Source organism: Dendropsophus ebraccatus, chromosome 5, assembly GCF_027789765.1.
Source record: "Dendropsophus ebraccatus isolate aDenEbr1 chromosome 5, aDenEbr1.pat, whole genome shotgun sequence".
Lineage (NCBI taxonomy): Eukaryota > Metazoa > Chordata > Amphibia > Anura > Hylidae > Dendropsophus > Dendropsophus ebraccatus.
In genome coordinates this window covers 156388506-156411430 of record NC_091458.1, presented here as the reverse complement: position 1 = coordinate 156411430, position 22925 = coordinate 156388506, and the positions used below count along the sequence as shown (strand labels likewise).

At 47.6% G+C, this 22925-nt stretch overlaps 1 protein-coding gene across 4 annotated transcripts in view; it reads right to left on the bottom strand.

Moving 5' to 3' along the window:
* The window catches only part of INPP5B (inositol polyphosphate-5-phosphatase B), a 66933-nt gene that overhangs the window by 29029 nt on the left and 14979 nt on the right, over positions 1 to 22925 (bottom strand). Inside the window, exons 1-3 of one of the 4 annotated variants that reach the window (XM_069971701.1) lie at positions 22509 to 22700; positions 21004 to 21162; positions 1708 to 1798 (exon numbers count right to left, since the gene is read on the bottom strand). In XM_069971701.1, coding sequence (XP_069827802.1) covers positions 1708 to 1798; positions 21004 to 21162; positions 22509 to 22554 — 296 coding nt within the window. In that variant the 5' untranslated portion in view covers positions 22555 to 22700. Of the gene's footprint in view, positions 1 to 1707; positions 1799 to 15023; positions 15112 to 21003; positions 21163 to 22508; positions 22701 to 22925 lie in introns of those variants that run through there. The other 3 variants (XM_069971699.1, XM_069971700.1, XM_069971702.1) reach the window with 3 other exon arrangements.

Genomic DNA, 22925 nt, shown 5'->3' with positions numbered 1-22925 from the left:
TATTGAAAGACTGTTTACACGAAGCGATCTGCGAATTTTTAGCGAACGACCAACGACGATTTGAGAGCATGCTGAAAGACTAAAATGAACGATTTCTCGCTCGTCGCTTGATCGGTCGCTGTGTTTACACTGAACAATTATCGCTCTAATGCGATTGTTATCGCGAAAATTAGAACGAAAATCGTTCCGTGTAAACGCAGCATAAGACAACCATTTTTAAGATATACCTGTTTTTGACATTAACAAAACGTTGTGATGGGTTTCGGCGTGTTCAGACCCCCACTGATGTTTGGAGAGAGGCGGAAGAAGCATATGATAATGAGCTTCACTCCCCTACTTGTGACTGATAAAAGATCAATAATCAATAGTTTGGGGGCTCCATATGCAGTAGGGGCAGTCGTACATTATCCTTTTATTATTCACATGTGTTTATATCCAGCATCCCACTACATTCATGTGCAATGAAATGTGACAATGGTAGCCAGAATATTGATTTAACTATCAATAATAGCGGGTGTGAAAGGATTTACATCAATACACATCCCGCTGACTCCTACTTAGCATTTGTTTAACCAGGGTTTAGAGCGGCCATCTGCAATGCTATTAGCCCCTGAGTACGGCCCATACATCACATAGTGGAGGAGCGTCGGCTTTCTAGTAAGGTTAAACGACTGCTACGTTCCGATACTGAATACTGATCTGAAACGCAGGGCATGCCGCTCCCTGTATTGTTTTATCCACTTCCTCCACTCTGCTTCCTTATAACAGCATCTTACAAAACTGAGAAACCTGGAGAATACGTTTGTGATGTGGTTAACCATCAACACAGGTCATGACTAATTCAGTACCAGAGAGCTGGGATGACCTACTGCTCATTTTAAGGGGTAATCCGATTATTAACATTCTCACCTAGCCACAGGATCGGTCATAACTTAGGGGGCATTCGCAGATTACGCAATATCACAACTACCAGCAGCTTCTATATCCACCCCCTCCCATACACTGAAAATAACCCCAGTCCGGAGTACCCCTTTAACATTCACGATGATGCCGGAAGCACAGTTACTTTGCACAAACAGCACCATCCCTGTTCCCAGGTAGTGTGTGGTATTACAATTCACCCTGATTCTGTTAAACAGAAATGAGCTGCAAAACCCTGCACCCAAACTGAGAATAAGAGTGGCGCTTTTTCTGGAAGAAAGCAGACACGTTTTTCTCAGGCTGGACAACCCCTTTAAATCTTAGTACTACTGTACTGACACAGCTGTACAACTTTCCAGAACAATACTAGAAGAGCAAACACTATGCAAACACTCAGTAGGCAATGAATAGATGCTGGGAGATTTCAGCTATAAAGGGAGCAGAACTATCAATGTGGCTCTGGGCTATAACACAGAATTAAAGGGATCATTCAACGCTACAAAAACATGGCCACTTTCTTCGAGAGACAGCACCGCTCTTGTCTCCAGTTGAGGTGTGGATTGCAATTAAGCTCCATTTACTTCAATGAAACTGAGTTATATAACCTCCACCCAAACTAGAGACAAGAGTGGTGCTGTCTCTGGAAGAAAGTGGACCTGTTTTTGTAGCGCTGAATAACCCCTTTAAAAAATCAGTCCCTGCAGTCCTGGAAATGCGTTGTTGAATGAGTGTTACTCAAGAACACAAATTATCAAGTTTAGAGAACAACTCTAAAGTTTCCGTTACCTGCGTAGAGAGTGCGGAGAACGTGAAGGGTCATGCTTCTCGGCCGTCCTCAGCCACTGTCCGTTGTGCTGGTGGTTATCAGCTCTGTAATCTGTGATGAAAGCAAAAGCCTGTGAATGTGCGATGAACATGATGGCTGGCGGGTCAGGCTGCCACTGAAGCATTAGGAGGACTGGGCAGGCTTTACCTTCACAGACCCCTTTATAATGTAAATGAGCCACCAGATAAAACTATAGGTGGGAATCACCGGGCAGCCCCCACATTCTCTTATTTCCTGCTACAAATTAGGTTTCCTTATGCTGCGTTTACACGTAACGATAATTGGCCCAATCGTACAATTAACGATGTTGGAGTAACGTTTTTTTTTCATAACGAGCAGCGTTTAGACGGTACGATATATCGTACGGAAAATTCGTTGTGCGATCGTTTAAGCCTATCTCACACATTGGTTAAATCGGCGAACGACTGTTCACACGGAACGATTTGCGAATTTGCGTTTACACGTACGATTATCGTTCGAATTCGATCGTTATCGCGCAAATTTGTACGATAATCGTTTTGTGTAAACGCACCATTTAAGTGATTATGGGCAGATCAACATCGATCAATCAATACTCAATATCAAGGTGGTCCTTCTATAGGGAAACAGGGATCTCTTCAACAATTTATTATTTTCTCATCGGCTGTGCACTACCTATTACACAGAGCGGTACGAACGCATTAAACCAAACGCTTGTGATCCTGGAGGGTTCTGTACAGTCAGTTATAACTGATATAAAACAGAGAAGCACTCGGCCTGAAGTAGAACTTGTGGTTAGTCACCTCCTATCAGTACATTTCTAGTAAGTCAGTACTACTACTACTGACAAATAGCTGACACATGGCCGATCTACCACAGCATTTCCTGACTACTCTGTGCTTCCTCCGGAATTAGGCTATGTTCATACACAGTACATTAAAAAGCAAAATATGACAGTAAAATAGGAATAAACTGCGGCTGTATCTAATAACGTGCTTCATTACAGCCTATACTCCCAGTTGGATCCACGCCGCTGGTGTAATACAGCAATGTCTGCAGGTCCAAAAACTCTCTCTAAGGGTACGTTCACACTTACCGGATCCGCAGCTGATTTTCTGCTGCGGATCCGCTGCAGAATTCATTTAAATATATGAACACAGCATCAAATCTGCTGCGGATCCTGTAGGTGTGAACGTACCCTGCGTTCACACCTACAGGATCCGCAATAGATTTGATGGTGCAGATTTGATGCTGTGTTCAGTTATTTAAATGAAATCTGCTGCAGATCTGCTGCGGATCCGCAGCAGAAAATAAGCTGCGGATCCGGTAACTGTGAGCATACCCTAAACCTACTGATCTTTTCATTTAGACCGTTCATCCCTGGCGCAAGTAGCATAAATCTACGCTGCAGAAAGGTTGGGCGTCCATCTACAAAGCCTGAAGGGCCACATGTCTATAATTCTGGCACCTTCTCTTGCCACCTATAGGGACCTGTTCAGACCACAGGGGGACATGAAGGAACACACACTTACCATTGAGGTTTTTTTTTTTTTTTGTTTTTTTTTTGCGAATATATCAGTAAAAAAATTGTCTTTAGAACTACGCCTGTAATCATATGGAGACTATATATCCGAGGTATGTTTGTGTATAGGGACTGCATACTCTGCGATCAGTGGGTCATGCAAACTCAATCTTGGTTTATACCTATGGACGTGTATTGTATCCGTTGGAGATGGGTGGTCGTGAAAAACCATTATGCTATAGAATATACTAACATTTGTTCAGATTAAGCGACAGCTACTAAGAATGTGCAGCCCCTCTGAATGATTGAACTTTTTATATAGGGGGAAAAAGATCAGGTGTATTGTGCCTCCTTGTGGAACGATTGAACTTTTTGTAAAATAACAGGATTTTCTTTATTTGAGATGATGTGGTCTATAAGTGTGGATACTTATGGACAAAAACTGTGTTTTTTATTAATTAATTATTTATTAAATAATTTTTATTTTAATTTCACCGGACTTCTCGATAATTCGCCCAATTGATCGTATATAACGATTTTGAAGCGACTATTTGGTTTTTATAACGATCAGCGTTTAGACAAATAAATCGTTAGAAAAATCATTAGAAAATTTGTAAGAACAATCGTTATTGCGAACGTTTTTAAGATCGCTTAAGCCCATTTTTCACATAGGGTGACGTAAGGAAGACCGTCTACATGAAGCAATCTGCGAATTTTTAGCGAACGACAATTTGAGAACATGTTAAAAGATCAAAATGAACGATTTCTCGCTTGATCGTCTGCTGTGTTTACACGGAACGATTATCGCTCAAATGCGATCGTTATTGAGAAAATTTGAAAGATAATCGTTCCGTGTAAACGCAGCAGATTCTAGGGAATGAAGGCCTGGACGTCCTGAATTTCAACATGCCCCTGTTCTCATAGGACATAGGTTTGGCCGATTCCCATCCAATGTCTATAGGCATCTTCAGTCCAACTAAAAAGAAAAAACTTTTATAGCTTGTCTGCACATAGTAACAAACAAAAAGTAACAAATAAAAGCAATCATGATAATATTAAGACAAAGTTGCAGCCACATGACCATCTTCATCTATAGCTGTAAGCACCATAAATAATAAAAATAATACACCATGAGTAATGACAGAAGGGTTTTTGTGGATGCCGCTTAGGATGGAGTCTCTGGCGGCCGTAGCCTTATCCTTTAGTGGTATAACTAGCTCTCATCTGAATAACAAATGAGTCACAGACACACAACAACAACCCGAACAGACTAGACACCTTCTCACCAGTACATCCAGTATGCTTGTACATAGGCAATGCTGTAATCCCAATACACAAATACCAAAACTATTTGGGGCATGAATATTAAGGAGGAGTTCCCGTGTAGCATTCTGGTCAGGATTTCTTCCCAAAACTTGGAATGGAGGCGATGCAAAGAAAAACTATACAAACTCTAAAAATACTGACAATCATGTGTAGTTCTGTGCACAAAGAGAGAGAAAACAGAACAAATGGCGCTGCATGTGCAGATCAATATGACAGAGGATTCGTATCTTTGCAATCACCTGTTGTGGTCGTACATGCTCAGGCACAATGTATTAAATCAGGGTCTGCTGCCGTCCACCTCCCGAGGGTCCTTTCTAGTTCCCGGTGTAGAAATCACAATTTTGTAGAATAATGGTGGATCAAACGTAGGCGCCAAAACCCTTTTTGAAAGCCAGGTTCAGATCTCCCAATTGAGAAGACGACGCTGTCAGGCTCTTTGCAGATTAGTGATCTTCATTATTGTTTAAGGGTTCAAACCCACTTGCCGGATCTGCAGCGAGTCTCCATGCTGCGTTTTTGCAGCGAGACTCGCTGCAGATCCCGGCCCTATACTTTCATTAGCAGAGAAACTCGCAGCAGGGATGTACATCCCTGCTGCGATTTTGTCTGCAGCCCTCCCCATTAACCCCCTAGCCGCCGGACATTATACATTACCGGGTCCCCGTTCCTGCTTGCTTCGGGGCTCCCGGTGTCTTCACGGCCCGCCCGGCCAATCAGTGCGCTGCGGCAGGGCAGCGCACCGATTGGCCGGGCAGAACGTGTCGGGAGCCGCCGAAGCAAGCAGGAGTGGGGACCTGGTAATGTATATCCTGCCCGCCCCCCCTGCAGCCCCGATCGCCCCCGGCCGCATGATCGCCCCCTGCACCCCCCGGCCGCACGATCGCCCCCCGCACCCCCCGGCCGCAGGATCGCCCCCCGCACCCCCCGGCCGCATGATCGCCCCCCGCAGCCCCGATGATCCACCATTATTCTACAAAATTGTGATTTATAGTTCTGTGGTATATAATATGGACGTTAATCTATGGTGCTCGGGTATATTTTTAAAATGCAGCATTTTCTACTTCTCTCCATCTATGGGGAAGCTGTCAGTTTTGCTGCACTACATCAGTATTTATATGTTTCAGTATCATCTGTTTTTGAAGTACTGTTTAGGGCTGGATTCACACGCCTATCTGGACTTATTTAGCAGAATATGAGCAGACAAAAATAAATAAATAAATAAATAAATAAATAAATATACAATGATAATATACAGTGCGAACCTAACCCAGTTCAACTTCCTGTCTAGAAATGAGCTCATCAGAACTTATACAAATCTCGATACAATACTGGAGAAATACTAATAAAATACCGATCTGTGCTTAGAATCCATACAGAAATATTACCATATGCTTGTATAATTGGCCTTCTGCCAGGTTCACACACAGTATTTTGGTCAGTGTTTTCACCAAAACCAGGCATTGGTTCAAAATACTGAAAAAAATAGTGCAAATCTTCCCATTATAGGTTTTCTGTGTGTCACTTTCACTTCTGGTTTTAGCTACAAATACTGACCAAGATAATGTGCGAACCCAGCCCTAAGAGCTGTACTACATGGCCCAATGACTAGTGTAATTGAGTGGAGATCTGTTAGATTGGCACTCGCTTACAGAGCCTATTACACAGCTCGGTAATTATATATATATATATATATATATATATATATATATATATATATATATATATATAATTAGTGAGCTTTATAAAGAGAATACTTACCTGTGCACACTACAAGGTGTCCTTATGGCTTCTGCCCGCTCCCCACACATCTAAGGTGGTATCTGAAGTCACAGGCCGCTTAGCCAATCACTGGCTGAGACTGAACTTTAGAGGCTCAGGATTGCTAGCTGCGACTGCGAGGAGCGGGCAGAAGCTAAAAGGTCATCAGGGAGCATGGACAGGTAAGTATTAAGTTTATTATCTTTTTAAATGTTCATCAGCCATCGGCTACACATCACTGTTACACATAGCGATGTGCAGCTGGCAGCTAATGATTTTTCAACAAGACAACGATCAGCTGATCGGCTCTTCGGCTGATCATTGTCTTTATTACATGGGTCGACATCTGCCCAAATAGGCCTAACTAGGCAGATGATTGTCCCATATGATAAGGCCTTAAAGGGGTTATCCAGCACTACAAAAACATGGCCACTTTTTTCCAGAGACAGCACCACTCTTGTCTCCAGTCCAGGTGCAGTTTGCAATTAAGCTCCATTCATTTTAATGGATATAAGTTGCAAAACCTGCAACTAAACTGGAGACAAGAGTGGTGCTGTCTGTGAAAGAAAGTGTCCAAGTTTTTGTGGCGCTGGAGAACCCCTTTAAGGTTTTCACACACAGCCTTATTATTTAGAACTGATCTTCCAATCCATCAGCCTATAACCATCTCTGAACAGAACCCGAAGGAAAACATGTTACTGTCCGCAGCTGCATCAAGGTTGCATTGCCGTACTTTATGTGTGTGTCAGCATGGCAGCAGATTCCATTATATGTGATGGGGGAAGTAAGGGCCCTATTACATGGTAATTGCAGGCAATGATCGAAAAATCGTTTGTATGTCGTTGATCAAGGATTTAGATCTGAACCTAAAATTATTGCTAATCCTTCGCTGTAATTCCACATTCGCTCGCTCAAGTTCCGCATTTGTTCACTAATCGTTCAGTGTAATTGCAACATTGTTCATTGTTTTGCTGGGATCAGATGGAGTAAACGATCATAGTAACAATCGCAATAACAATTATAGTAACGATCGTAACTAACAACTATCGTGTAATATGGTAAACAATTTCAGGTTAACAATAATCTCATTTGCGTTAAAGGGGTTATCCAGCGCTATAAAAACATGGCCACTTTCTTTCAGAGACAACACGACTCTTGTATCCAGTTCAGGTGCGATTTGCAATTAAACTCCATTCACTTCAATGGAACTAAGCAGCAAAACCCCGCCCAAGCTGGAGATGCTGTAGTGCTGGATGTAGTGATGTAGTGCTGAATAACCCCTTTAATCGTTAAAAATCACTCTGTGTAATAGGACCCTAACACTCCTGTAACAGAACTGACCACAGCACATTGTCTCAGTGGCCACACTACTGAACCAACACGTCGTCTTATTGGCCAAGCTAATGATCCAGTACATCGTTGGCCACGCTACTGATCCAGCACATCGTTGGCCACGCTACTGATCCAGTACATCGTTGGCCATGCTACTGATCCAGTACATCGTTGGCCACACTACTGATCCAACATGTCGTCTTATTGGCCAAGCTAATGATCCAGTACATCGTTGGCCACGCTACTGATCCAACATGTCGTCTTATTGGCCAAGCTAATGATCCAGTACATCGTTGGCCACGCTACTGATCCAGCACGTCGTCTTATTGGCCAAGCTACTGATTCAGCACATCGTTGGCCACGCTACTGATCCAGCACATCGTTGGCCACGCTACTGATCCAGTACATCGTTGGCCATGCTACTGATCCAGCACATTGTTGGCCACGCTACTGATCCAACATGTCGTCTTATTGGCCAAGCTAATGATCCAGTACATCGTTGGCCACGCTACTGATCCAGCACGTCGTCTTATTGGCCAAGCTACTGATTCAGCACATCGTTGGCCACGCTACTGATCCAGCACATCGTTGGCCACGCTACTGATCCAGTACATCGTTGGCCATGCTACTGATCCAGCACATTGTTGGCCACGCTACTGATCCAGCACGTCGTCTTATTGGCCAAGCTACTGATTCAGCACATCGTTGGCCACGCTACTGATCCAGCACATCGTTGGCCACGCTACTGATCCAGTACATCGTTGGCCATGCTACTGATCCAGCACATCGTTGGCCATGCTACTGATCCAGCACATCGTTGGCCGTGCTACTGATCCAGCACGTCGTCTTATTGGCCAAGCTATTGATCCAGCACATAGTTGGCCACGCTACTGATCCAGTACATCGTTGGCCACGCTATTGATCCAGCACATCGTTGGCCATGCTACTGATCCAGCACATGGTTGGCCACGCTACTGATCCAGCACATGGTTGGCCACGCTACTGATCCAGCACATCGTTGGCCGCGCTACTGGTCCAGCACATCGTTGGCCGCGCTACTGATCCAGCACATCGTTGGCCGCGCTACTGATCCAGCACATCGTTGGCCGCGCTACTGATCCAGCACATCGTTGGCCGTGCTACTGATCCAGCACATCGTTGGCCGCGCTATTGATCCAGCACATCGTTGGCCGCGCTACTGATCCAGCACATCGTTGGCCGCGCTACTGATCCAGCACATCGTTGGCCGCGCTACTGATCCAGCACATTGTTGACCGTGCTACTGATCCAGCACATCGTTGGCCGCGCTACTGATCCAGCACATCGTTGGCCGTGCTACTGATCCAGCACATTGTTGACCGTGCTACTGATCCAGCACATCGTTGGCCCTGCTACTGATCCAGCACAGAGTGTAAAGTTTCTAGGACAGTATATCAATATATAAAAGAATATGCAAACACGACAATGGATGATGCTGCATGTGTACAAATGTTACTTGTATGGAAAGTAAAGTGATGGGGAAAGAAAAGTAATGTACACAGCGAACATGGAAAGATAACTACAACCTCTATGGAAATAACAATACAAAAACCAGTTGTCATCAGAAACAATGACACTGTATGTAATAGAAACTGGAGCACTGGGTGAGCACAAACAAATCTAAAGGAAAGAAAATCAAAGGCTAAAGAAAGCATAGCGAGGTGGCGTACATGGAGTTCATGACCGCACAATAGTCTACACCCAGAGAGTACGGCCTGGGAGCTGGAGATCTGGGCGATCCTCACAGAAGCTTTTTTCTTAATAGGGTGAGAACAGGACGCATTAAATCCACGTGGCATTCCGAGATGGATTCAGTTTTTAAAAAAATCTGCTTCAAAATCCACACAACAGATTCCGCATGGATTTTACAGAGGTACACCAGAGAAAAGAAATGTTTTAAAGGGGTTAACCAGCACTTCAAAAACACGGCCACTTTTGCACCACTCTTGTCTCCTGTTCAGGTGCGGTTTGCAATAAAGCTCCATTTACTTTAATGGAACTGAGTTTTAAACCCCACCCAATCTGGAGACAAGAGTGGTGCAAAAGTGGCCATGTTTTTGTAGCATTGCATAACCCCTTTAATGGTGCGTTCACACCTACAGGATCTGCAGCTGATTTTCTACAGAAGATTTCATTTAAATAACTGAACACAGCATCAAATCTGCTGCAGATCCTGTAGGTGTGAACGCACCCTAAAACTAACTGGTCGCAAGAAGCTATACAGATTTGTAAGTTACTTTTTTTACTACATTTTTTATTTAAAAAATCTCAAGTCTCCTAGTACTTATCAGCTGCTGTATGCCCTGCAAGAATGGCGTATTCTCTCCAGTCTGACACAGTGTTCTCTGCTGCCACCTCTGTCCATGTCAGGAACTGTCCAGAGCAGGAGAGGTTTTCTATCAGGATTTGCTGCTGCTCTGGACAGTTCCTGTTATGGACAGAGGGGGCAGCAGATAGCACTGTCTGAGGCTGGAAAGAATACACCACTTCCTGCAGGACATACAGCAGCTGATAAGTACAGGAAGACTGGAGACTGGAGATTGAAGTCATTTACAAATCTGTATAACATTCTGTCACCACTTGATTTAAAAAACAAAAACAAAAACTGGACGACCCCTTTAAGGTAGAGTTTTCAGCACAAATTTCAGCTGTATGTACCATGTGGTCCATCCAAATGTATGCTGAAAATCTGCACTGTATCCTAACCCCCCCCCCCCCCCCCCCCCCCCCCCCCCCCCCTAGCCTTATGGTGCATTTACACAGAGATTTTGGAAGCCAAAGCCAGAAATGGATTTGAAAAGAGGAAAAATCTCAGGTCTTTCCTTTATCACATGTTCCCTGTTTATAGTCTGTTCCTGGCTTTGGCTTCAAAAATCTGTCAGATAAATCTGTCTGTGTAAACGCACCATTAAAAAGAGAGCTGCCAACAACGAATACCACAGGCAAACAGGCGGCTTGCTGCTCATCTCTCCTAGTTCGCCAGAGTGAGGGTCTTATAAAGCATGTCGAGGTTTTTTGCCAAACACGTTTTTGCGGCAAATGCGCAAGGTGTGGTGGGAGAGTCGGACTGGTGCAGGACAGCAGCCACTATCAGAGATTTCCCAGGCAGGTATGACAGTAATTCAGTGTTTCGCCGGCCGAGCCTGTGGTTGCCTAACAATGACTCCATAGTATCGTGAAGCAAACAATGTCTCTAAAACACTAAGCAACTAAATAAGCTGTGTCTTGTGTCGTGACTCTAAAGAGGAAAAAAAATAAAAAATCATTGTTCACATTTCATTTGTTTAATGCAAATGGCCAAGTATGAAGAGCCGCAATGTTCTGCAGCTTATCCTGTCAGCGGACGGATCCTCGCTTCACACATTCATCCCACTGGAGGAGGCCTGCGTGGCGTTACGCCATTCTTGACAGTCTGCAGACAGATGCAGAGACCTGTGAAATAAGCAAATCCCTGAGCTGACAGGAAGCAGGATCCTATGCGGAGGGTCACGTATGGTAAAGGATGGAGGAGGTAACAACGCCGACACTTATACAGGATAGAAAACAACTCATAGTGGTCAATACTGGCCATGAAGTCCCCCCACCCCCCATCGCCTTTAGTCAGGCAAGAGAATATTGTCAGACCAATACCAATTTACCCCAATTCTGTCAAGTCAGAAATTCCTTTAAATTTGATAAGTTTGGCTGCAAAAAGTCTCCCCAATAACCCCAATATCTTATAATTGTTTAGACATGGGCTTTGTTCACATTAAATGACGTCCGTTACTACCACATTTTATTTGATCTCAATGGAAGGACGGACGTCTAATGCACATTGTGTATTAAACAACGGACAATGTTGATCAAGACGTATTTTGCAAACAACCCCCCCCCCCCCCCCACCCAAAGCACAATCAGTCCACCTGAACTAGAATGATGTTCCTGCGGTCGTCATCGCACTGACGGTCACAGAAATATGCTGAACTACAGACGTTATTTGGTACTCAAAACAACAGCTTCTATTAAATAGTTTCCAGTCTTCCAGTACTAATCAGCTGCTGTTTGTCCTGCAGGAAGTGGTGTACTCTTTTCAGTCTGGACAGCAGGAGAGGTTTTCTATGGGGATTTGCTGCTGCTCTGGACAGTTCCTGACATGGACAGAGGGGGCAGCAGAGAGCACTGTGTCTTACTGGAGAAAATACACCACTTCCTGCAGGACATACTGCAGCTGATAAGTACTGGAAGACTGGATTTTTTTAACAGGAGTAAATTACAAATCTCTGGCACTTGCTGATTTTAAAGTTTTTTTTTTATTATTTTTTTTTTTAGGTGAGCATCCCCTCTAAGTTTCAAACAATAGCCAGAAAAAAACATTTGAAAATAGCCATGAAGTGGTGTTCTCAAAGTAAGGCCTCATGCACACTGTGTCAGATTACATAGGGATGTGGCCACTAAGCCCCAATATTCCTTGGCAAGTCTGCAACCACTAAAACTCTCTAGGGCTATGTTGTCACTTCAGGAACATATCGGGGAAGGCGGCTGCCTCATTATATAGACGGCCGCTAATACTGATCATGATTATTGTTAGCGGCTGTCTATATGACGAGGCGGCCGCCTTCCCCCCATGTGTAAACATGGACATTCTGAGGCTTCATTCACAAGTCCACGATATATGGTCGGTGCACATGCTCCACATTCATCACCGCGGCTCAGGTTCTATGATCTGTCACATTCTTAGGCAACATTCAGACACAGGACGTGTGAATGCCCCATTAATAAACGTTCTGAGTAAAGTGTATAAGCCCACACGCCACTTCACGGAGATTCATGGGGGTCCCTAGCCTGAATGGGGAAACACCACCAGCAACCACCATTTCCACATCATCAGTGTCCATAGAGGGAGCGACCCAGCGGTCCAACAACATCCCCGCCAGACCTATCCCCCCAGCTCTGGGCTACACCTCCGCCGCCACCAGACCTATCCCCCTCCTGGCTCTGGGCTACACCACCACCACCAGCAGACCTATCCCCCCGACTCTGGGCTACACCACCACCGCCACCAGACCTATCCCCCGACTCTGGGCTACACCACTGCCGCCACCAGACCTATCCCCCCGGCTCTGGGCTACACCACTGCCACCACCAGACCTCTCCCCCCGACTCTGGGCTACATTACCCACCACCAGACCTCTCCCCCCGACTCTGGGCTACATTACCCACCACCAGACCTATCGCCCCTCCCGGCTCTGGGCTACACCACCGCCACCACCAGACCTCTCCCCCCGACTCTGGGCTACACCACCCACCACCAGACCTATCCCCCGACTCTGGGCTACACCACCGCCGCCACTAGACCTATCCCCCCGACTCTGGGCTACACCACTGCCGCCACCAGACCTATCCCCCGACTCTGGGCTACACCACCGCCACCACCAAACCTATCCCCCCAGCTCTGGGCTACACCACTGCCACCACCAGACCTATCCCCCCGGCTCTGGGCTACACCACCGCCGCCACCAAACCTATCCCCCCAGCTCTGGGCTACACCACCGCCGCCACCAGACCTATCCCCCGACTCTGGGCTACATTACCCACCACCAGACCTATCGCCCCTCCCGGCTCTGGGCTACACCACCGCCACCACCAGACCTCTCCCCCCGACTCTGGGCTACACCACCCACCACCAGACCTCTCCCCCCGACTCTGGGCTACACCACCCACCACCAGACCTATCCCCCGACTCTGGGCTACACCACCACCAGACCTCTCCCCCCAGCTCTGGGCTACACCACCGCCACCACCAGACCTATCCCCCCGGCTCTGGGCTACACCACCGCCGCCACCAGACCTATCCCCCCGGCTTTGGGCTACACCACCCACCAGACCTATCCCCCCGACTCTGGGCTACACCACCCACCAGACCTATCCCCCCCGGCTCTGAGCTGCACCGCCGCCACCAGACCTATCCCCCCGGCTTTGGGCTACACCACCCACCAGACCTATCCCCCCGGCTTTGGGCTACACCACCCACCAGACCTATCCCCCCGGCTCTGAGCTGCACCGCCACCACCAGACCTATCCCCCCGGCTCTGGTCTACACCACCGCCACCACCAGACCTATCCCCCCGGCTCTGGGCTACACCGCCACCACCAGACCTCTCCCCCCGACAGACACAGAGCTGCTGCAAAAATGGCCGCCACACAGTGTGAACAGGGAGATAAGCTCAACTTTTAGGGAAAAACAATGGGGACCCTCAGGGATGGCGGGTGGCTCCTGAAGTGCCAGTCACTAATGACAGGGACCTATAGGGGGGTTACTAACATTCACTGCCATGCTGTAAGAGGAGAGAGGAGTCCTCATACCTACACTATGAACCACCATGCCACCCTCACAGGGGTGTCCTCATACCTACACAGCACCCCTGTACCACCATGCCACCCTCACAGGGGGGTCCTCATACCTACACAGCGCCCCTGTACCACCATGCCACCCTCACAGGGAGGTCCTCATACCTACACAGCGCCCCCTGTACCACCATGCCACCCTCACAGGGTGTCCTCATACCTACACAGCGCCCCCTGTACCACCATGCTACCCTCACAGGGTGTCCTCATACCTACACAGCGCCCCCTGTACCACCATGCCACCCTCACAGGGAGGTCCTCATACCTACACAGCGCCCCCTGTACCACCATGCCACCCTCACAGGGGGGTCCTCATACCTACACAGCGCCCCCTGTACCACCATGCCACCCTCACAGGGGGGTCCTCATACCTACACAGCGCCCCCTGTACCACCATGCCACCCTCACAGGGGTGTCCTCATACCTACACAGCGCCCCCTGTACCACCATGCCACCCTCACAGGGTGTCCTCATACCTACACAGCGCCCCCTGTACCACCATGCCACCCTCACAGGGAGGTCCTCATACCTACACAGCGCCCCCTGTACCACCATGCCACCCTCACAGGGTGTCCTCATACCTACACAGCGCCCCCTGTACCACCATGCTACCCTCACAGGGTGTCCTCATACCTACACAGCGCCCCCTGTACCACCATGCCACCCTCACAGGGGGGTCCTCATACCTACACAGCGCCCCCTGTACCACCATGCCACCCTCACAGGGGGGTCCTCATACCTACACAGCGCCCCCTGTACCACCGTGCCATCCTCACAGGGGGCACCAGCTCTACATAGTGAGGAGGCACCGGGGAGCAGCAGTAAAGAGAACCCCAACAACTGCTGCAAAACAAGAACGCTTCTATAGAAGTGCTGCAGGGGTAATAAGACCCCGGATATGGGGGGCACCGCCCCCTGCACCGCATCTCCCCTCACCTTTACCGCCGAGCTGGCTCCCCCGGGCTGCGCACATCTCCCCGGCTCTTCCTGCCCGTCTGTCACTGACTTCTGCCTGTCAAGCATCGCTACCACAGCAACCGCGGCACCGCCCAATCCGCGCCGGCACCCGCAGCTGGCCCCGCCCACCCCAAAATCAACACCCGCAGCTGGCCCCGCCCACTCCGCTCCGGTCCCGCCCACTACACCTGCCCCCCTGACCGGAGAGGGGAAGTGAGCGCAGAGCGGCCGCTGCCTCCCCCGGGTACCGGCTGTGTGCGACATTCCGCGACTGCTGGAGAGCTCTGCGCCAAATCCGAACAGGCGGATAGTTATTGTGTGTAGAGGCAGAGGACGCCGAAGTGTAAAGGGTGTACCCCAACCTCTAGTCAGATAACAGGGTGTACCCCAACCTCTAGTCAGATAACAGGGTGTACCCCAACCTCTAGTCATATAACAGGGTGTACCCCAACCTCTAGTCACATAACAGGGTGTACCCCAACCTCTAGTCACATAACAGGGTGTACCCCAACCTCTAGTCATATAACAGGGTGTACCCCAACCGCTAGTCACATAACAGGGTGTACCCCAACCTCTAGTCATATAATGCAGGGTGTACCCCAACCTCTAGTCATATAACAGGGTGTACCCCAACCTCTAGTCATATAACAGGGTTACCCCAACCTCTAGTCATATAACAGGGTTACCCCAACCTCTAGTCACATAACAGGGTGTACCCCAACCTCTAGTCAGATAACAGGGTGTACCCCAACCTCTAGTCAGATAACAGGGTGTACCCCAACCTCTAGTCAGATAACAGGGTGTACCCCAACCTCTAGTCATATAACAGGGTGTACCCCAACCTCTAGTCATATAACATTGTGTACCCCAACCTCTAGTCATATAACAGGGTGTACCCCAACCTCTAGTCAGATAACAGGGTGTACCCCAACCTCTAGTCAGATAACAGGGTGTACCCCAACCTCTAGTCAGATAACGGTGTACCCCAACCTCTAGTCAGATAACGGTGTACCCCAACCTCTAGTCAGATAACAGGGTGTACCCCAACCTCTAGTCAGATAACAGGGTGTACCCCAACCTCTAGTCAGATAACAGGGTGTACCCCAACCTCTAGTCATATAACATTGTGTACCCCAACCTCTAGTCATATAACAGGGTGTACCCCAACCTCTAGTCAGATAACAGGGTGTACCCCAACCTCTAGTCAGATAACAGGGTGTACCCCAACCTCTAGTCAGATAACGGTGTACCCCAACCTCTAGTCAGATAACAGGGTGTACCCCAACCTCTAGTCAGATAACAGGGTGTACCCCAACCTCTAGTCAGATAACAGGGTGTACCCCAACCTCTAGTCAGATAACAGGGTGTACCCCAACCTCTAGTCATATAACGGTGTACCCCAACCTCTAGTCAGATAACAGGGTGTACCCCAACCTCTAGTCAGATAACAGGGTGTACCCCAACCTCTAGTCATATAATGCAGGGTGTACCCCAACCTCTAGTCAGATAACAGGGTGTACCCCAACCTCTAGTCAGATAACAGGGTGTACCCCAACCTCTAGTCAGATAACAGGGTGTACCCCAACCTCTAGTCATATAACAGGGTGTACCCCAACCTCTAGTCATATAACAGGGTGTACCCCAACCTCTAGTCAGGTAATGCAGGGTGTACCCCAACCTCTAGTCAGGTAACAGGGTGTACCCCAACCTCTAGTCATATAATGCAGGGTGTACCCCAACCTCTAGTCAGATAACAGGGTGTACCCCAACCTCTAGTCAGATAACAGGGTGTACCCCAACCTCTAGTCAGATAACAGGGTGTACCCCAACCTCTAGTCAGATAACAGGGTGTACCCCAACCTCTAGTCACATAACAGGGTGTACCCCAACCTCTAGTCCTATAACAGGGTGTACCCCAACCTCTAGTCCTATAACAGGGTGTACCCCAACCTCTAGTCAGATAACAGGGTGTACCCCAACCTCTAGTCCTATAACAGGGTGTACCCCAACCTCTAGTCATATAATGATATAATGCAGGGTGTACCCCATCCTCTAGTCAGATAACGCAGGGTGTACCCCAACCTCTAGTCACATAACACAGGGTGTACCCCAACCTCTAGTCACATAACACAGGGTTACCCCAACCTCTAGTCAGATAACAGGGTGTACCCCAACCTCTAGTCAGATAACAGGGTGTACCCCAACCTCTAGTCATATAACAGGGTGTACCCCAACCTCTAGTCAGATAACAGGGTGTACCCCAACCTCTAGTCAGATAACAGGGTGTACCCCAACCTCTAGTCATATAACAGGGTGTACCCCAACCTCTAGTCATATAACAGGGTGTACCCCAACCTCTAGTCATATAATGCAGGGTGTACCCCAACCTCTAGTCAGATAACAGGGTGTACCCCAACCTCTAGTCAGATAACAGGGTGTACCCCAACCTCTAGTCAGATAACAGGGTGTACCCCAACCTCTAGTCATATAACAGGGTGTACCCCAACCTCTAGTCATATAATGCAGGGTGTACCCCAACCTCTAGTCAGGTAATGCAGGGTGTACCCCAACCTCTAGTCAGGTAACAGGGTGTACCCCAACCTCTAGTCAGATAACATGGTGTACCCCAACCTCTAGTCAGATAATGCAGGGTGTACCCCAACCTCTAGTCAGGTAACAGGGTGTACCCCAACCTCTAGTCAGGTAACAGGGTGTACCCCAACCTCTAGTCAGATAACAGGGTGTACCCCAACCTCTAGTCAGATAACAGGGTGTACCCCAACCTCTAGTCAGATAACAGGGTGTACCCCAACCTCTAGTCAGATAACACAGGGTGTACCCCAACCTCTAGTCAGATAACACAGGGTGTACCCCAACCTCTAGTCAGATAACACAGGGTGTACCCCAACCTCTAGTCAGATAACAGGGTGTACCCCAACCTCTAGTCAGATAATGCAGCGTGTACCCCAACCTCTAGTCCTATAACAGGGTGTACCCCAACCTCTAGTCCTATAACAGGGTGTACCCCAACCTCTAGTCAGATAACAGGGTGTACCCCAACCTCTAGTCCTATAACAGGGTGTACCCCAACCTCTAGTCATATAATGATATAATGCAGGGTGTACCCCATCCTCTAGTCAGATAACGCAGGGTGTACCCCAACCTCTAGTCACATAACACAGGGTGTACCCCAACCTCTAGTCACATAACACAGGGTTACCCCAACCTCTAGTCAGATAACAGGGTGTACCCCAACCTCTAGTCAGATAATGCAGGGTGTACCCAGTATATAAAAAAAAAAAAAAAAGTAGACATTGGTCGCCCCCCTCCCCTTACTAGCCATACTGGTCGCCCCCCTCCCCTTACTAGCCATACCCAGTGTATATAAGTCTTATCCTACCAAGAGAAGAAGAATAAGGACTACACAGGTTTTCCATCACTACTAGTTACCCAAGCACAGCGCCATACCTCTGCTTGTGGCCGTGCCCGGTACTGCAGCACCAACATGTTACAAGTTATACAGAATATTTTGCACATAGATATATATCCATCTGCTCTATAACAGGAGGGTGATAGATGAGACAGCTTCCCTGAGATGTCTGAGATGTCACTGCAGCCCTGAAAGCCACTTCTGTATAGAAACACTTTGATGTAACCACAAAAGCTGCGCGAGTTATCACTTTATGCCTCGGAGTCTTCATGGTGTGAGAGTGCTGGGTGATGCTGCAATATATACTCAGGATGGACAAAGTGCTGGCGGCTGTGGTTGTATATATATATATATATATATATGTATGTAGAGAGAGAGTGTTGACTTCTTGGTCCTTATAATACAGGCATAGGGAACCATCGGGCCTCCAGCGGTTGCAAAACCACAACTCCCATCATGCCTGGATAGCTAAAGCTTTACCTATGCAGGCATGATGGGAGTTGTAGTCGTGCAGCAGCTGGAGGGCCTTGGTTCCCGACCCCTGGGTTAGGAGCATCGCAGATCTCACTAGATCACTGATTTCCTGGTGGATTCTGGAGTCTCCATATACGGAGGTTCCCCAGATAATGGCGGCCTTGGTGAGGTGCCCAGTTTGCTGTCCCCGCCTGGCATCCACTTCTCTAGCTCTATTAGACTAATATTACTGAACAGCATAAACAGAACTGTACAGGGATGGGGGCAGGGGCGTAACTATCACTGTAGCAGCCATAGCGGCTGCTATGGGGCCCACTGCATCAGGGGGCCCATCCCTGCAATACACTGGGCCTACTGAGCTGTAATCATACCCCCCAGGATACCAGGGGAGATGCCTACCATGGAGACACTAGGGGAGATGTCTATCATGGGGGCACTATCTTTGGGGGGATACCAGGGGAGATGCCTACCATGGAGACACTAGGGGAGATGTCTATCATGGGGGCACTATCTACTGGCAGAATACCAGGGGAGATGCCTAATATATGCTATCTAACACACAGGGAGATTACCTACAGTGGCATAGGGAAGAGGGGGGCCCAAACAAAAGTTTGCTATGGGGCCCAGACCTTTCCAGTTACGCCCCTGGATGGGGGTTACATGGAACGTTCCCGCCATTCCGGGGGAATATTTCTTAGATTTTTATTGTGTGCTTTTTTAGAGCAGAAATGCTGGGGTCACATAGGGGAAATCTGTCAGCTGTAAATCACAGTCCAAACGACTGACGCTGTTAGATTGGCGAGACACATGACGGTGACAAAAACGCCACACGCACAGCAATGACATTTTTGAGACAACCATTGAAGTCTATGGGAGAAAAAACGCCACAGTTTTAAAAAAAAAAAAAAACAACAAACCACCCCTTCAGCATGCTGCGCTTAAGGAAAACTGTCCAAGAGCCACGGGGGAGATTTATCAAACTGGTGTAAAGTGAAACTGGCTCAGTCGCCCCCCGGCAACCAATCAGATTCCACCTTTCATTTTCCAAAGTGTCTGTGACGAATGAAGGGTGGAATCTGATTGGTTGCCGGGGGCGACTGAGCCAGTTTCACTTTACACCATGTTTGATAAATCTCCCCCCGTGTGTAGGGCCGATCATAAACTTCTATTGACACCCAGCTAACATCTGGCCACTGGCGGTTTTGGCGGTTTTCCAGGATTTTAAAGGAGAAGTCTGGCAAAAATGTTTATTAAAGTATTGTATTGCCCCCCAAAAGTTATACAAATCACCAATATACACTTATTATAGGAAATGCTTATAAAGTGCTTTTTTCCCTTCACTTACTACTGCATCAAGGCTTCACTTCCTGGATAACATGGTGATGTCACTTCCTGGATAACATGGTGATGTCACTTCCTGGATAACATGGTGATGTCACTTCCTGGATAACATGGTGATGTCACGACCTGGATAACATGGTGATGTCACTTCCTGGATAACATGGTGATGTCACTTCCTGGATAACATGGTGATGTCACGACCCGACTCCCAGAGCTGTGCGGACTGTGGCTGCTGGAGAGGATGATGGCAGAGGAACACTGAGGGACACAGGGCACTGGAGGGAGACAGCATCCCTAAGCCATCACAGCTCTGGGAGTTGGGTCGTGACATCACCATGTTATCCAGGAAGTGACATCACCATGTTATCCAGGAAGTGACATCACCATGTTAGCCAGGAAGTGACATCACCATGTTATCCAGGAAGTGACATCACCATGTTATCCAGGAAGTGACATCACCATGTTAGCCAGGAAGTGACATCACCATGTTATCCAGGAAGTGAAGCCTTGATGCAGTAGTAAGTGCAGGGACAAAAGCACTTTATAATCATTTCCCGTAATAAGTGTATATTGGTAATTTGTATAACTTTTGGGGGGCAATACAATACTTTAATAAAAATTTTCTGACTTTTCCTTTAAGGCAGTATGAAGGCGGGAATGCTGGGAAATCCCACATACAAGCGTTACACGTTAGATGGTTGGGTGGTCACTCACCTTTCTCACCTTCTCTTACATCTACGGGAACACTATCCTGTTCAGGGACTTCGGGGAGCGTCAGACTGCTCAGGAAGAAGCTGTTAAGGTTGGGAAGGCTTCTCTGCCAGTACTTGCGCAGCCACATGAACTGTGGAGATGGCAGCCCAGGAAGTCTTCCTAGTCAAGATAAGAAACACTCATTACCAGCCGACCAAACATACAAACATACCTCTCCTCTTTACCATGGGATTAATCATGTGACTCCAGGATTTTTAGTAAAGAATATAAAAAAAAAAAAAAACAGAAAACCCTCCAAACACCCCCACACATTTACACATGCGTTTGGGCTGGGAGTTTTTTTCCCCCAACCTATAGATGTCTATGGAAGGAAAAATGTAGGTTATTACGTGTGACTTTTCTATATTTGTTGCGTATTTCACACAGGGGCGGTGTATTTTTCAGCGTAGAACATGTGTGAGCGATTCAGATGCGGGCAACTTTTTTTAAAAGTTGCACAAACTTTTGGGTCAATTTCTTATAGATTGCGAATGATTGCAGACATCACCCTGAAAAACTACTGAACGTGTGAATGTAGCCTTAAAGGGGAAGTCCGGCAGTGGCAAAAAGAAAACATATTTTGGGCTGGGGGTGGGAGAACATAATAAAGAAGGTATATTGACCTGTCCCGGTGCCCATGCTGAGCCATGTCCCGCTCCTGGACCTTGCCGGATATCTCCTTAGCTCCCCTGCAGCTGCATCATCATGACCCATCTAACGGATGCTCCGCTCAGCCAGTCAGTGACCGGGGTGGGTCACCGCTGCAGTCACAGATTGGCTTAGTGGGCTAAATTCCACCTATTTGTGATGGGACCTACCCCAAAGCCTGGAGAAGAGGACATCTGGCGGAGTACAGGAGCCTGGAGGAGCGGCGCAGCACGGTTACGGGGGCCGGTAAGCATAGTGTCTTTATTATGTTACCCCTACTCCCTGCAGGTAATGACCCCCCTTCCACAGCCGGACTAATATTCTAATCCATAAGTAATAAGGTACAAAATGGTAAGGCTGGGTTCACACTGCGTTTTTAGCATACGTTTTTTTAGCATAAATTTTTCAACGGACAAAAAAAATAGTGTCAGCCACGTTTTTGTGTCCGTCAAAAAAAACGGATTCGTTTTGATCCGTTTTCTTTATAATGGAAGTCAATGGAAAAACGGATCAAAACGGATGCAGGCAAATGCATCCGTTTTTCATCCGTTTTTTTTCCAACGGACTGCAAAAACGCAGTGCGAACCCAGCCTAAGAATAAAAGCTACAACTTATCCATCTATTAACAGCAAAGTGTTGTTTCTCACCCCCAAATACATGATAAACTGTTATAAATACATCACAGCACTGGGCAGTATGGTTACGTATACCCCATTAGCAGTCATGTGCCCCTGCGATTTATTATAAACCTTAACTGCAATTTATATTCAGAAACCTATAATCCAAATATCTGCATGTAAACAGCATTCCGCACTTACCCTGCGGGGGTCTGACACTCTCAGAGGATTTCCAGCTTGTATCCATGTCAGAATAAAGTAGCGTCGATGTATACAGTCACACGTGTGCCAGCCCTCCCCGGATTTACTAAATAGTCAAGAATCGATTTGGCCCCTGGTTGTAGAGACCAGAGAAAAGATGGGGTGTAGCTGACAACCGGCAGCGTCTGCAGAGTCTGCTCATTACCCTCCTGTCTGCTAAGATAAATAAAAGGAAACAGAGCGTCCACGGTTAACCTCTCCGCTCCCCGAGACCTCCACCAGGGCGTGCAGTGTGCATGGACATCTATGGCCTGGAGTAACACAACTCCACCCTAACAATCCCCTTTTTATTAAAGTTACAAAGTATCCATCCAAATTCTTTTTTTTTTTTCTTTTCATAGAGTTTTACATTATTTC